This window comes from Acipenser ruthenus, chromosome 42 (assembly GCF_902713425.1).
Source record: "Acipenser ruthenus chromosome 42, fAciRut3.2 maternal haplotype, whole genome shotgun sequence".
NCBI classification, from domain to species: Eukaryota; Metazoa; Chordata; class Actinopteri; order Acipenseriformes; family Acipenseridae; genus Acipenser; species Acipenser ruthenus.
Window position 1 is genome coordinate 5,812,149 of NC_081230.1, and position 15,942 is coordinate 5,828,090.

A 15,942-nucleotide genomic window follows, 5' to 3' on the forward strand; every position below is an offset into this window, starting at 1 on the left:
GCCACACTGCTTCCCTCCCTCCCAGTCCCTCAGCTCTAACCACTAGAGCCACACTGCTTCCCTCCCTCCCAGTCCCTCAGCTCTAACCACTAGAGCCACACTGCTTCCCTCCCTCCCAGTCCCTCAGCTCTAACCACTAGAGCCACACTGCTTCCCTCCCTCCCAGTCCCTCAGCTCTAACCACTAGAGCCACACTGCTTCCCCCCCTCCCAGTCCCTCAGCTCTAACCATTAGAGCCACACTGCTTCCCTCCCTCCCAGTCCATGTAAGCCACGTTGCCCCGGTATATAACATTTGTTTAGCACACAGGGTTAGTGACACATTCTTTACCTCACCCTGACTATGTTAGACAGAGTTTCCTTTTACTAGGTGTCACAAAGTAGCACACTGAGGTGGGTGTTGAAACTGAAGCCAAATCCCACCAAACAGAAAGTCACAAGAGCGGTTCTGATCTGGATTAACCTCACATTCCACACAGGGCTCAGACACGGCTCTGTTTGAGTGCTGTCTTGTGTAGGGTTTGTTTTAAACACTCTGAACCCGTCCAGTCCAGCTCCCACCTACCCTGTTCTTAAATCGCTCTAGTTCATTTTATACCTGTTAGAACTGGAGGAAACTATACGACACACCTGACTTACAAAGTGTGCATTCCTGGTAGTGACTCCAGTGATGAAACGCTGATGTGCAGCATGTGCAGAATAGGATAAGAATGAGCAATTCCATGTTTAATCCTTATAAGGCAGGAATCCATTTCAGAATCACAACACCGATTGGAAAACCTGATTCCTTTGCTTGGCACAGATAGGATTAATATAAAGGACTTGTGAGAATAGAAGAGCCTTAGAGCCATTTCACGTGGCTTGTGTTATGATGTCACAAGTAAAAAAAAAAAAAAAAAAACATCAATCCTCTCTTAGCCAATGAAAAGACCCCTTTCACTAACATTCCAAGAGTTCAGTTGCCCCTAGCTGTCTGCATCTTGTGACACAGAACCACAAGGCTGTGCACAAGAAATCTGGCATGGATCGCATTGAATGAAGTTACCTTTATAAAATACTCGTGGTAATTGCTGGTGTATAGTGGGGTATCCCTTATAAAAGTTCCCTATAGGGAAAGCCTAGCAAAGCACAATGAAAGCATGGTAAAGCATAAGTAAGCATGGTAAAGCTCAGAGTGAAAAAAGCACATTACAAAACATGCCAACCATGGTAACTTAGTAATGCTGAGTAGAAACTGCATCATTTCTGTGCACAGTGACTGTGGTCAGTGTTTCTCAGGGATTTGCAATGGCACTGATATATTCCACCAGTGACAGCCTCCAGCTGCCCTTGTGCTATGTTGAAAATATTATCTTTCTGTGTCAGCTCTGTGGAAGCTATTTCTGTTTAAAACACAAACAGGCTGCTCTGTTAGATTGCACAGAGGACTATGGAAGAGTTCTGTCAATAGCGTTTTGTAGCGTTGTGTAAAACTGTAACTATGTGACACATTTAATAATATACAGGATGCTGATCGAAGGGACAATAACAAAGAGAAGCACCTGCTATATGTAGCACATACTCGCAGACACAGGGCTGATTCAGTCATGCTGGATCCCTGGCATGCATTCTGTGTTATATACAGTCAGCACTCACATATCCGCGTGTGAGTTAAATGCATGTGACTTTCTATATATAATGGGGATTGATTTTACTCTTAATAGAAGGGCAGTAAAACGCGAATGACATGTATCTGAGTAATTGTGTAAGATGCATCTCCCTGTTCCAAATCATAGTGGGAAAGACTGATAGACTTTGCTTGAGGGCTGATAGAGAAGGGGTTTTGTTGACAGGTGCTTCCCTATCCTTTGCTGTGTTATATTTTTTTAGACATTAACTGGGCAGTACTTCTCAACATTTACTCGGGAGCGTTAGCCAGAAAAAAATAATCTCTTCTAAGGATGGCAGTGTATCCAGATCACACTCCCTCCTGCAACAATGCTGGGTTTCTGTTCCCACAATACACTGCTCATTTCAATCACCTTGCTGCACGACCTGGATACACTGTGATGAAGACAAACCATCTTCCTCCTGGCGAATGTTCCAGAGTAAAATCTCATCACAAGTAGTTCCCTGCACGGTTCTGGAACACTTTGATAGAGCAGTTATAAAGCAAGACCCTGTAACGGGAGGATATGGATATCTGTAACTGCTCCGCTCGATTAAATAACTTTAATAAACCCATGACTTCGTTTTGCTTTGGGTCTCAACCATTACTGTACAGAATTTGCACGAGTTTAAATGCAATTTGGGCTTGCCTGTGGCGTCACGCGTGTGGGCGGGGTTATGTTAATGAGGCAATGGATTTAAAGGCAGTTCGACAGTGCAACTGGGTCTCTAGAAATTTAACAAAGTACCTGCGTTTTTAAAAGGGCGAAGATTATAATAGTAATTTAAAATAAAGAAAAATGAGGACGTTTTTATTGGCAAGCGCAGTTGTGTTCCTGTCTGCAGTTTGTGCGCAGCGTGGCAGTAAGTATTGGTTTTTTTTTACGTTGTATATGCGATTAAATGTACTGGGACTCCTAAATCATACTGCAGGTCGAATATTCACAACTGCTTTAAATGTATTGGCAAAAAAAGACCATATGCATTCATGCCAATTGTTCTATAATTGACTGATGCAAAGGAAAGAGATGCATAAACGAGGTTTAAAGTAAATACGCACCTTTTAAAGTAAAGGACCGGCTGTTTTCATGGGGTTTAAAGGATAAGGGCGACTTACAGTTGTTACAAGATATCACATTATTTTTATATGCAATTAAATTATTTTTTTACACATTATTTTTACATACAATTACCAATTTATACGGTTAGGTTTTTATTGGAGCAATCTAGGTAAGGTACCTCAAGGGTATAACAGCAGTGTCCCCCACAGAGTCCAGAGCCCTAACCACTATTCCACACTGATGCCTTTTAGTTTACTTCCGAGAGAAATGTGCTAGTAGCGTGTTTTGGCTGGATTGGAATTTTAAAAAGTACTAAATTGCAACAGACTTGAGAAAGCTGTGGTGTTGGATATGTGGGCAAAACTACGAGACCACTGACCAGGAGGAAAGATCGCTGCGAGACCCGGATTGGGTTTATTTAGGGCTTCTGTTTTTCAGTGTTTTACCCGACTTTAATACTCTCCTTTAAGAATTCAATTAATACCTGTTAAGCCATTACTGTCTCTCAATCACAGCTGAGAAACCTGCTAATAGAAAAACTGATTTCATTTACAGTTGTTTTTTTTTTTTTTTTTTTTTTTTTTTTTTTTTCTCCTGTGAAACTAAATGGGATTTTAATTGGCCAAGCCTTAATCTTTAAATTTACAAGCAGAACGAGATCGCAACACGATAATAAGAGAGTAATCCTTCATTAAAGCTGTGATAAAAAAAAAATAAAAAATACACAGTATTTTATGCTGGACACACTATTGCAATCGTTACATGCAACTATTTACATTAATACAGGTGAGTCGCTTCTGCTTGTAAAGGAAAGTTAGAGTTACGATTTAAAAGCCCATTGAGTTAAAACGGGAAAACGTATATTAAATCAATGTTATATTAACGTTTTGCTCAGATGTGATTGAGGTGCATGAATGGCTTAACAGGTATCAATTGCATATATATATATAAGCATGAAGCCCTTTGGCGCGCTGCTTTTAAACACCGCAATGCTATGGCATGAATGAGGAATCGGACCTGACGTCGTTGCTCAATTAGAGACCATGAGAATGACACTGAGGTCATGACATGAGAGAATTCTAATGTGGTTATCAAAATAAAGTAATTAAGCAAGCAATTACAGGCTTGTTCTTCAGATCCTAAAACAATACGCATTTTTTTTTTTTTAAATAGGGTACATACTTTTATATACTTTGGGTTTGTTTGAAAGTATTTATAATGACTCTACACAGATTCCTTCAGACCCAATAATAATAAAAATAATAATACAAATAATAATAAATATTTATTAAGCCACACTAATTCTGTATAGAAGTCTTTCTCAATGTCTAGACATTGAGAGTCTTTTAGTTGAAGCGTTTGTCATTGGATTTCTGAAGTTTCTTCTAGTATTTCTAAATGCAACACTGTTGCATGTTTGGTTGTGGGTGAATGCACTTGTTTGTTTTCCAGATTTAAAGCTTGAAGTTTATTTAAAAAGGCTTGAGACTCAATTAAACGATGTCTCTGATTTCACGGCAGTGTGAGTCGATCACAAGGTTAGCTCTGGCTTCCTGGATTAATGCTGGTTATGTAGCCACTGTGACCCTGGAACTGCAGCGCTGGGATAGAATGAATGTCTTCACAGCTTGGAGAAACGCCTCAACAGCGGGCCATGGTTTCAACTTCTTTCATCCTGTCTTTACTGCTGTTTTGAAAGGATTTTAATTTGTGTAAAATGAACAAGTTTTACCTGTTTTAAAAAAAAAAAAAAATAGGAGTGAAGACTCTAGTAAACTCTTTGAAAACATAGCCCATGGTTTCTGATGTACATATGTCCTTTTGCAGCATTTTCCATGGTTCTAGTTTCCCATGGTGTGCCATGTTTAATGTGCTTACCTCACTGTGCTTTACAATGCTTAACTACTATGCTTTAGCTTTCCCTGTGCTTCATTACACTTTGCTACAGTCTGAACTTCGCTTTGTAGTCACCCACACGTGGACTGTTCCTGTATGTTGCTGTTTGTTTAGATGTTGAGTGTTAATGTCTTCCAATATTACAGAATCGGGGTGGCTGTGCTCTTAAAGGAGGCTCTTCATGCTGCAGGGGTGGCTGTGCTCTTAAAGGAGGCTCTTCATGCTGTAGGGGTGGCTGTGTTCTTAAAGGAGGCTCTTCATGCTGCAGGGGTGGCTGTGTTCTTAAAGGAGGCTCTTCATGCTGTAGGGGTGGCTGTGTTCTTAAAGGAGGCTCTTCATGCTGCAGGGGTGGCTGTGCTCTTAAAGGAGGCTCTTCATGCTGTAGGGGTGGCTGTGTTCTTAAAGGAGGCTCTTCATGCTGCAGGGGTGGCTGTGTTCTTAAAGGAGGCTCTTCATGCTGCAGGCGTGGCTGTGTTCTTAAAGGAGACGCTTCTCCATTATAATAAGACCTGTCCATGTCTGCAGTGCTGTTTCATACTGGGATTCATTGCAAGACCGTCTCTATAATGAATGTAAAGAAGAGCCAAAACAACTTTCATAATCTACATTGTACAACAACAGTGCTCTCTCCATGTTTTCTATGGAGTTCAGCTGTGCTGTTATTACTCAATATTGGAATGGCAAATCAAGCATGGGGGGAGGGGACAGGACTGTAAAATTACACTAGAAGTCTTTTAGAAGGGATCCTCTTCTGTATATCCATTGAATCCTATATATTTAATTCATAACTTCACTTGAGCGGAAGATCCCAAGGAGTGCTGACAATGAGTGATCCAACTGTTTGGATGAAATATATATATAAAGCAGCACTAGCAATGTACATTGTGTTTTATAGTGTTGACTGCACTGTATACCTTATTTCTGTAGCCATACATTTGAGAAACGCTGCAGTTTTTGCACAGTATATCATGCAACCCATATCAGAGTTTACAGTAAATGCGCAATGTTTCCATGCTTTTCCCTTGGTTTTACTATGTATTGGCTTGCCATGTTTAATATGCTTTACAATACCTCTCTGGCTTCACAATGCTTAGCTATACTTTGCCATGCTTTCACTCTGCTGTATGCTGTGACTGAGAAACTTTTACAAGGGGGGGGGAAACAGTATCCAACGTTAACTAGACAGGAATGGTGCGCTTATACATTTTTTAGACATGGCTGTGAAACGCACACAGAATTACACAAAAACAAACCGCAATTTGTGGTGTTTGGGGATTAGGAGAGCAGCACAACTCGGCTGAGTCACATGAAAAGGATTGCAGGGATTTGAGGGGTCGCATGACTAGCGCTGCCTGGATCCCTGCTCCTGACCCCCCTTGCAGGGAGGCAGCTGAGAGCAGGCACTGGGTCATGTGAGGGGCCGGGGGGGGGGGGGGGGGCATCATGTGGGAATCTCATACACCCCCCAGCTATCCTTCATCAGTTTGGTACTAGTTTTAATTAACTTGTTTTACCTTGGAGACCTGAGTTCAAATCTGGCTTCCCTTTGTTTCGCACAGTAAAAGCACAGTAAAGTGTAATCCTGCATGGTGAAGTATAGGTAAGCATTGCAAAGCACAGAGGTTTGGTAAAGTAAAAACCATGATATACTACGGTATAGTATAACCATGAGAAATCTGCAGATTTACACTGGGCCGATTAGTTTAATAAAACTTTAGTTAGCCCACATCACTGAAACCAGCTCCCTCTATCTTTATAAACTCAGAAATCGGTTTTCCCAAAGCTTGACTTGGTTAAATGTTTTTAAAATGAATGAGATCAACAGACCTCCATACTTGATTACATTTGTCGAAGATTTCGTGGCACAGTAAAATAAAAACTGAAACAACCACTTCAAATGTCATTTTAATGTGTCTTAATTCCTTGACTATTTCAGGGTGTTTGCATCATTATTATGCATTCTGTTGTTCCAATATTAAGTTATAATTTCTCTAAATCTGCCTTTTCCTGCTTGTCTGGAGAATCCTAACTGCCGGGACTGATCCGCCTTCCTCCTTCCCTTCACATGTGACAGTGTAGTAAAGCATAGTGAATGCCTGGCCCAGAGAGGTACAGTGGAGTATATGAAAAACATGGCACGCTATGGTAAATACATAGTATAACCATGGGGGAAAAATACATTGTATAATCATGCAAGATGCGAAAAAACGTTTTGAAATGGATTCTCACCCCGTCATGAGCTTTTGATGCCGTTTCTCCTGTTTTATTGTTAAGTTGCTCAGTCTAACGTCTGTCCCTCTGTGTCCATCAGGGTCCGGGGCTCCGAGAGGCTTCTCCAAGTACCGCTCCTGGAATTCCAAGCTGTATCCCGTCTGGGATGATGGAGATTCCAGATATCGGGACTGCTGGAGAGGTAGTCTTATATTAAACAAGTTCATTTTTTAGCTTGGTCTTGAATCATGAAACTTGATAGGGACATTCCTATCACGGATTCTCAAGGTTGACTGTGATACCTGATGAACTGACATGTTACCAAGCTACTGAACTCCAGAGACAAGGGCCCAGCCTGTGCTGTCTCCACCTGACCAGTAGAGGTCACTAAAGCACAGAGGAGAACTTTCCCCAGATGGTGAATGTCTCTCACTCTTTTCCAGGCTGCATGTCCCTTTTTGAAGGAACACCTTCGAAACACGAGAGTTGCTTCTCGGAGTTTGAGTCCTTGTAGGAATAACAATTCAGAGCTTTTTGTGTGTCGAGAGATAGTCTACAGTATTCCCCTGATTAAACGACACCATTAATCAAGTAAAGGTTACTTATGGGTTCATAATAAACCCAGGTTTTTGATAATCGGCAGTAGCAGATGTGTTTTTGCCCTGTAGATCACAGTCCTGTCGTATCTGAGCCCGTGCCTGTGTGTTGGCTGGTTCGTGGGTACAGTAAGCGACTCTGTTTCCTCAGGTGGCAACGTGTCCTTGGAAGTCCGTAACGATGGCCCGACCCTGATCGGTGCCAAGGCCACTTTCACCATCCAGCTCCGTTTCCCTGGCAACCAGACCGTGCTGCCCGACGGGCAAGTGGTGTGGGCGCACAACTGCACGGTCAATGGTGAGAACAAAACCAACTGCATGACTGACCATCACCACAGCTTTAACAAAATCATTCCTCTTAACCAAAAGATCTTTCCTACCTAATGTGATTTACCTTCTATTTGCATGTTTCTGTTTCCCTACACTTCCATCTCTGGAAACCTTTCCACATATAGTCACCGCTAATCACCCACCATTAACACTCCTCACAATGATGGGTGCTGTGCCACAGAGCTGCCACAGGGAGGTGCTGTGGTCCCCAAGTTACATAATACCAGCACACACAGTTCAGTCAGTACAGCGATGAAGGCTCTAGCCAATGTGTGTGTGTTTCAGGGACTCATTTCCGGGAGGGGGAGCCAGTGTACGGCAATGACACTTTGGAGGACTGGGACGGGGTATTCCCAGACGGGACTCCCATGAGGACCTCGGGCAGGAAGTCGAAGTTCGTGTTTGTGTGGAAGGTGTGGGGTAAGAGCGCTGTCACACGGTCTCTGTGCAGGGACCCAGATATTCTGAGAAATTCCCTTTGACGTGTGTGTCTCTAACTGTGTTTACATAGTAGTTACTTTGTAAATGTAGATCTTTTTTGCACGATATATGAAAGTACTAAATTGTCAGAAAAGGGTCGAGGTTATACCGTGACAAATGTACACGAAGTACATTGTGACTCTGCATAATAATGTTGTGATTGTGCAAGTGCACATGTAACTACTGTGCAAATACATAACAGACTGCTTGATGTAAAGTGTTCCCTTCTCAAAGGGAACTTCTTCTACAACGCAAGTGTGTGTGTGTGTGACCCTCAGCTGTGCTCCTCTTCACAGGGAAGTTCTGGCAGGTAGCGGACGGCCCCTCTTCCTCTCTGGCCGTCGTCACGGACTCCGTCCCTCTGGGCTCCTACTCCATGGAGGTGGTGGTGTATCACTCCCGCGGGCGAGACCAGTTCATCCCCATGGGCACGGCCACCACCGACTTTGCAATCACAGGTAAGACTGGCAATGGAACAAGGGGGGAGAGAGATGACCTCCCTCAGTGGAACAAGGGGGGAGATGACCTCCCTCAATGGAACAAGGGGGGAGAGAGAGATGACCTCCCTCAATGGAACAAGGGGGGGAGAGAGATGACCTTCTCAATGGAACAAGGGGGGAGAGAGATGACCACCTCAATGGAACAAGGGGGGAGAGAGACTTGTTTAATTGGATTGTTGTCTAGAAATGATTCCACTCCCATGACTTTCTTCCTGGTTAGTAGCGCTGTCTCGCACGTTCTGTTCTGCGTCCTGCTTTTCACTGCTTGGTTTTAAAATAAAGCCGTAGAACTGTTCTCTCCCACAATAGAATTAACGCCATCTCTTGATGGACAGTCCAGCTCTCTACAAGTGGAGAGAAGCACAGCATCTTGGTTGTAGTGACACTGAACCTGTTTGCTGTGCTTTACTGTGACCGATTGCAGCTGAAGTGTAATAAAGCACAGTGAGAACATGGTAACGCAGAGGTAAGCATTGTCAAGCAGACCGGTATGGTAGAGCGCGTCTTTAAAAGGGATGTCACGTAGGCCTAAGTAAAAGTAGACAGCATAGAAAACCCACAACACTTTCCTGCTTGACTTTGTTACATGATGATACAGTTCTGTTTAATCAGAAGCAAAGCGCCCCAGTTTAATCTCTCTCTCTCTCTCTCTCCAGATCAGATCCCATTCTCTGTGTCTCTCTCCCAGGTGAACGACCTGAACCAAGCAGACCAGAGCTTCATCCAGAACCGGGCCGTCTCCTTTACTGTCCGCCTTCATGACCCCAGCCAGTACCTGAGCGGCTCCGACATCACCTTCAACTGGGACTTCGGGGACAACAGCGGCACCCTGATCTCCCGCGGCCTGGCCGTCACTCACACCTACCTGACCGCCGGCTTCTTCCAGCCACTGGTCATCCTGCAGGCCACTATCCCCGCGGCCGGCTGCGTCACACCAGGAGACCCCCCAACCCCCGGGGCCCCCACCGGGAGCACAGGCCTGGTCTCCTCGGAGCCAGCTCCTCAGTCGCTTGGCACCACCGGTGAGACTGGAGTATAGCGGCAGAGCAGAATGCAAAATACACTCAATCAAGTAAACCTCCCCATATCAAACAATGCAAGGGTTAAGTACTTTCAATTTTAATATCAAGCATTTTTTAAAACTTTAGAAACTCTCAAACAAAAACATATATTGGGCTGCATTTTCAAAGCCTCAACTCCAGGCTTTTAGAGACTGAAGGACACAAAACATCTGTTAATTTTACAACTAGAACCGAACAATAGTCCATTTATTTCAGGTCACAAGCAGTCTGTATGATGGCACGAACATGTTGCCATCACCCAATACCTTCTCGTGAAGGCCAGTCTATTATATGATTTAAGACCATCATCCCCTAAATTAGACCAAAGCAGCATGGGAGTGTTGATTACCTGGGAGCCCCAATACTATAGCCCTTGTGCAAGTCCATAGTGCAAGCATGAGAAACATTGTGAAGGCCAGAGGGGAATGGTAAAGCATGTTAAACATGGCATGCTGGAGTATAGTATCCACATGGGGGGGGTATCACTGGCTCTTCACTTGGTTCATTCTGGATATGCAGCCTTTGCTGTTCCACAGACCTGTACTGGACAGCTTCATAAACCGGTTAACTCAGTGTTTTAACTCCTAATTTCTTCATTTTCATGAACAGTGTCTTCCGCCTCAGTTGCCCCGGTTGTGGTATCTACCCCAGGACCTGCCCAGACCTCGAACCCAGCTGACCTGGACCTGGCAGTGCCTGGCTCTGCTGCTGCCCCGGCTGCAGGAGAGGACACCATTGCTCTCGAGGCGTCCGTTGCCCCAGCAGACACGGCTGTGGAAACAGTTGCCCCAGCAGCAGGAGGAGACACAGTTGCTGAGGCAATCGCGTCAGTTGCCCCAGTAGATGCTGTGGACACAGTTCCCCCGGTGGAGGCTGTTGAGACAGTTGCCCCTGACACAGTTGCCCTAGCTGCATCCGTCGCCCCTGTAGAAGCAGTTGATCCCGTCAACACAGTTACCCTGGTGGAGGCAGTTGCAGACACAGTTGCCCCGGGGGTAGCCCAGGTCTCGACTCCAGTCTCCTCTGTGGAGGAGATCATAGACGCTGTGACCCTGGAGAGCGCAGGTGAGGCACTGCTCTGTACAGGATCACCATTAGCTGGATTATTTCAGGTTCTGAAACCTAGAAATGTAATGTGATTGTAATCCTGTGAGTCTTACCTGTTTTGCACTGATTAGCTACATAGGTCTCCACTGTGCAGTTTTGAAAAACACTTTTCTTTTGATATCTGGTACTGCACGAGGTTAAAATTTACATGCTTTACTCCTGAATCTGTTATACTTCCTAGGTCGTTTTCACATCAGCAGTGTCATGCATGCAATGGGAGTCAAAAGATATGAAAGCATCTGGATTTGGTTTATAAAACATTTCATAGTTGATCTGGCTCTTGTTCTATAACTGTTTTCCGTTAGGATTCTTCCTAAATGGTATTGCTGCATGCCTGGTGGTCCCCACAGAACAATGGTTCATTTTAGGGGTGTTTTGGTTCTGTAGTTGTCTTGGTTAGTAAGCATGACAAATCATGCAGAAACAGTACAGGATCCTACAGAACACAAGAGATATTAAATCGGTAAGAAAGTACATTGTTCCCGAGATGGAATTGTATTTAAAACAAAGCCTCGTGTTTTTGTTTTGTCCCTCTTCAGATCTGGTGGCTGACCCTACCATGGTGGCTGTGGAGGCTGGCACGATGACTGCAGTGGCAGTGGAGGCTGGCACGGTGGCAGTGGAGGCCGGCACGATGACTGCAGTGGAGGCTGGCACGGTGGCAGTGGAGGCTGGCACGATGACTGCGGTGGCAGTGGAGGCTGGCACGGTGGCAGTGGAGGCCGGCACGATGACGGCAGTGGAGGCTGGCACGGTGGCAGTGGAGGCTGGCACGGTGGCAGTGGAGGCTGGCATGATGACTGCGGTGGCAGTGGAGGCCGGCACGGAGGCAGCAGAGGTGCCGCTGATTGTGGCAAAGCGGCAAGCGCCTGCAGCAGCTGAGGAGAGCTGCCTCATCTACCGATACGGATCCTTTTCCACCGGCATCGACATCATCCGTGAGTGTGCTGCCCAACCAGTTACAATCCTTACCTTTTTACTAGCAGCAATCTTACCTCTTACATCTGCAATCTTTCAGTGCCTCGCTTGTTTAATTGATTCTGCTGCATTCTGGTACCTTTGCTGTTGATCACATGGTCTGATTGCAGCTACACCATTGGAGTTTGAACTAAAACACAAGGTTTCAGGAAGCAACAGCAGCAGCCACTTTGCAGCCACTTTTCATCCACAGCCCTGTCTTTTGAAATCTGCAAATCCCATTGAGTCCTGGGATCAGCCTAGTTCTCTGTACCTTCAAGTGCACTAGTGTCTTGTTTGCATCCAGAACTGGACACATTTCCAGAGGGAGTTTAACTGGTGCCTCGCATGATCTTGACTTCCACCCTTTTGGTTTGTCAGCTAACACTGTAATGCTTGTCCACCTGCCTCCCTAGAGTTTCCTCCTCTCCTCCCAGTGTGTTGCTCACAGTGTTCTCTCTTGTCTCAGAGGGTATCGAGAGTGTGGAGATCGTGCAGGTGCAGAATGTGGAGATGGAGCTGGAGGCTCTGCAGAATGCAGTGGATCTGACCATCACCTGTCAGGGCAGGTAAGGACATGAGCACCTCCAATACACACTCTCCAAGGGAAGCTTCTACAGCAGGAAGGACTGTCCCAGACACACATCACATTAGCTGTACTGGGTATATGGTGTAGCTTGTAATCCAATACAAATCCGCAGACACAGAGTTTTTATAATTGGAATTGGTCCATTTTTCACATGGTAGTGATAATTGTCATTTGTAACTGTAAAGCCATCAATAGTTCTGTACTTTAAAGATTTTAAAAAAAGCTTCATGAATTAAAGTTTCCACTAAAAGTCTCTTTCAATATCTACAATTTTGAATTGACTTGCTTCCTACTCTTGCAACAGTGTGCAAATGTATTAGAACACCCCATTGTGTCTGGTGTGTTGTGCATATGAAATCAAACCACTGCAACTGAAAATCTTGGAAAACTGTCAAAATAGGCTAATTAGTGATTTAATTGATTTCTTTAAGACCACACCTGCAATTAAATAGTAAGACAGGGAACACATCCACAAATGGTAACATGCAGGAGACTTTTTAGAAGTGGTTTTAAGATGCCCAATTAAAAGCACACTGGAAATTGAAATTCTCACAGTAGGAGGTTTGCATGCAGGTAGGTATATAAAGGATACACATTGAGGGGTTCTAATACATTTGCACACTACTGTGGGAAGAAGGATCTCTTACTGGTCCCTTGTGTGTGCTGATCTGGCATGTGTTGATATTAACCCTGCAGCGTGACTGGTGCCAGTTACAGCAGGTCACATGTGGAACGTTTAGATCAGAAAATACTTGGTAATTGACTTGCCAGCTGTGCTAGAACCCACATCCATTCTCTGTCTCTCCTCGCTCTCTCAGCCTCCCTAGCGAGGTGTGTACAGTGATCTCGGATGCTGATTGCGCGGTGCCCGTGCTGACGGTGTGTAACGCGGTGCAGCCCTCGCCGGAGTGCCAGCTCATCCTGCGCCAGGTCTTCAACGAGACGGGCGTCTTCTGTGTCAACGTCTCCATGACCAACAGCGTGAGCCTGGCCATGACCAGCACCCGAGTCAACATCAACGCAGGTGTGGCACCAGACTATCACTGCTCCAACCCCATTCCAGCACTGTCACCACCCTGCCCCTTAATAATGAGCACTAGTCTAAAACTTCACTCTCTGCTCTCCAGCGCTGTTTGTTTAATAGAATTCATTTTGAGTTTTTGGAAGTGTGAAAGTGTGTGTTGTGTTCCAGCGTCTGGCTCATCCATGGCTGCCACGGTGGTCCTGATCGTGGGGATGCTGTTAGTGGCCAGTGCAGTGGGGGCCGTCGTCTTCACTTGCAGGTGAGCGCTTCACGATCACACTGCTTTTGAGTTCTCAAGCATCTTGAGCAGAGCACCGTACAGCTCAAACACATCTACTGCAGGTTATTGTAAAATCAAAATCCACAACATGCAAGTCTGTTATGAAAGGATGTGGGACTGCTGCTTTTAATGAGTTCTGCTTCAAAATCCTTCAGGGCAGCTGGGAGTGGAAATCTGTTCTGCATAAAACCCAGGCATTTACTGTCAGCCCTCTATGAAACCCATCACTGGAGACCCCAGCACCTACTGTCAGCCCTCTGTAAAAGTGTAGTGACTTTTGCATGTGGTGATGAATGTGTTGTTCAAGTTAATCCCAAACATACTCGGTTGCATTGAGATGTGGGGATTGTGCTGGGCATGGAAGATCCTTGATATCTTCTGCTCCTCAAGCCATGTCCGCACACATTCTGAATGGGTGAATTCATCTGAGTACCTGTTCAGCTGTGTTGGGTGATCTGCAACAATGCAAGTAACTCATTCGTTTGGCTTTCTGGAGTAATCTAGGAACCTGGAGTATACCTGGAGAACATGCCCCACAGCAGGGTAATAATAAAGCACTCGGGCAGTTGTGTATATTGGCAAGGAACCTGAACTCTATGCCGCCTCGCCCCTTAAGTAATAAAACACATTTTTACTTTTGCTTCAGGCGTCTGAAGGACTACCGGCCCCTGAACGAGGACCCCACAGGCAGCGTGCAGACGGGCTGGGCGAGCGAGAGGACCTCTGTGCAGATCTTCCTGCGCAGCATGTTCACTCGGCAGCCTGTAGGGGAGAACAGCCCTCTGCTGCAGGGCAGGGTGGTCTGAACCAGGCTGGGACCCACTGCTGCCTGCCTCTCACCACAACCAACCAATTGGTCTATCGGATTCCAGGACCACACCCCCCAACCAACCAATCGAATGTCAGTTTTCTTAAACACATCTTTACCGACCACCCCCCCCCCCCCCCCCTTTTTATATTCAATCCCTGGCCATCATTTTGAAGGAAGCAGGTTTCATAGACTGATTTAACACTAATCTCTTAGTTCTTTGACTCAAGTTAAAATGTTTGTCATCAGATCTGATAAATTTAATTTTCATATTGCTACATACAAATTCAGCTGGTTTACACAGATTATCTCTAATCTTGCACTACGTTAAGTGAGATTAGGATCCTATGAAACTAACCAAGTGTGTTGTATGGTTTTGGAGTAACTGTTATGGACTATCCTAAGGTTAAGATAGTTCTAGATTGGTGCAAATCAGGGTCTGTGAAATATCATTCTTTTGTTGGAAGCCTGTAATCCACCACAAACTGGTGCAGTTCACTATGACAGTTGGCTAGCTGTAGGAAAGCATTGCATTCTGGGATGCTGTGACACCCACTCCAATTCAGTCGTCTCCATTAACAAAGACCCTTCTTAAATAATGCATCTCCAATTCAGCCTACTGAGCTGCTAGAGATTTCTAGGGAAGATTTTTGTCAGTACAGCCAAGGTTTTAATTCCTTTAACATAGAATTCTTATAGGGTAGGGCTCTCGCTCACTGTGAGAAGCTGAGAATATCTAACCATGCTTTGGCATTTCTGTTCCAATTGATCTGAAATCAAGTCTTGGTTTTCCCTACTCAAACCTCTCTCTCTCTCTCTCTCTCTCTCTCTCCTGGTTTTTTATACATACAAACTTCTGTCAATCAGACGTAAATTCTTGGACTGGTTTCAGATTATTACTTACAAGAAGGTATACACAAGGGTTGCTCCTGACAATAAATGGTTAAAACTCCTAAAGGTAGTGTCTCTTCTTTTGATGGTGTTGTGTCAAGATTTTAAATATATGTAGGAAGACTGAAATCAGTTACAAGTTGTTGTTTCATGGCACTTAAGAACTAACGAGATCCTGGATCCCAATCCCAGTTCATCGAGGGTAAGCCACGTTGCCTCGTCCTGGCCCAGCCAAGCTGTGTGATGCTGTAGGAGCAGGAAGACAAATCCCTCCTCCCCGCATCGGCACCAAAACCCAGTATCACCCCGCTCCAAAATAAAACACAGGCCCTTTACCACTTCATCAACAGTCTGCAACTCAAGTGTAAAACACAAAGCTGGAACGCTAAAGAAGCAATTGTTACCTTCTGGGTTCAAACCCGGTGCAGGTCACAAGTTCAATGGGTCAGTCTCCAATCCACATCCCAGAACCAGAGCACACTGTGGTGCAGCTGATCAAGCCTGG

The 15,942-nt window shown here is 44.9% G+C and overlaps 1 protein-coding gene across 2 annotated transcripts; it reads left to right on the plus strand.

Moving 5' to 3' along the window:
* Positions 1-2,352: 2,352 nt before the first annotated feature.
* LOC117966924 (melanocyte protein PMEL-like) lies at positions 2,353-15,503 on the plus strand. Of its 2 annotated transcripts, XM_059011520.1 has the most exons (13): positions 2,353-2,510; positions 6,915-7,016; positions 7,562-7,708; positions 8,026-8,160; positions 8,517-8,678; positions 9,377-9,742; positions 10,391-10,846; positions 11,428-11,588; positions 11,634-11,826; positions 12,315-12,414; positions 13,253-13,458; positions 13,627-13,717; positions 14,385-15,503. In XM_059011520.1, the coding sequence occupies exons 1-13, from the start codon at positions 2,447-2,449 to the stop codon at positions 14,542-14,544; spliced, it is 2,343 nt and encodes a 780-aa protein (XP_058867503.1). In that variant the 5' UTR covers positions 2,353-2,446; the 3' UTR covers positions 14,545-15,503. The 2 variants fall into 2 exon arrangements, with proteins under 2 accessions (XP_058867503.1, XP_058867502.1); XM_059011519.1 differs by having other exon boundaries at positions 11,428-11,826.
* Positions 15,504-15,942: the final 439 nt, after the last annotated feature.

What these genes read in the sequence shown, in the direction of transcription:
- LOC117966924 (XM_059011519.1), top strand. Translation starts at nt 2,447, where the DNA reads ATGAGGACGTTTTTATTGGCAAGCGCAGTTGTGTTCCTGTCTGCAGTT. An exon ending in AGTTTGTGCGCAGCGTGGCA is followed by an intron (nt 2,511 to 6,914) that starts GTAAGTATTGGT and finishes TGTGTCCATCAG; the next exon opens with GGTCCGGGGCTCCGAGAGGC. An exon ending in TCAGTCGCTTGGCACCACCG is followed by an intron (nt 9,743 to 10,390) that starts GTGAGACTGGAG and finishes TTTCATGAACAG; the next exon opens with TGTCTTCCGCCTCAGTTGCC.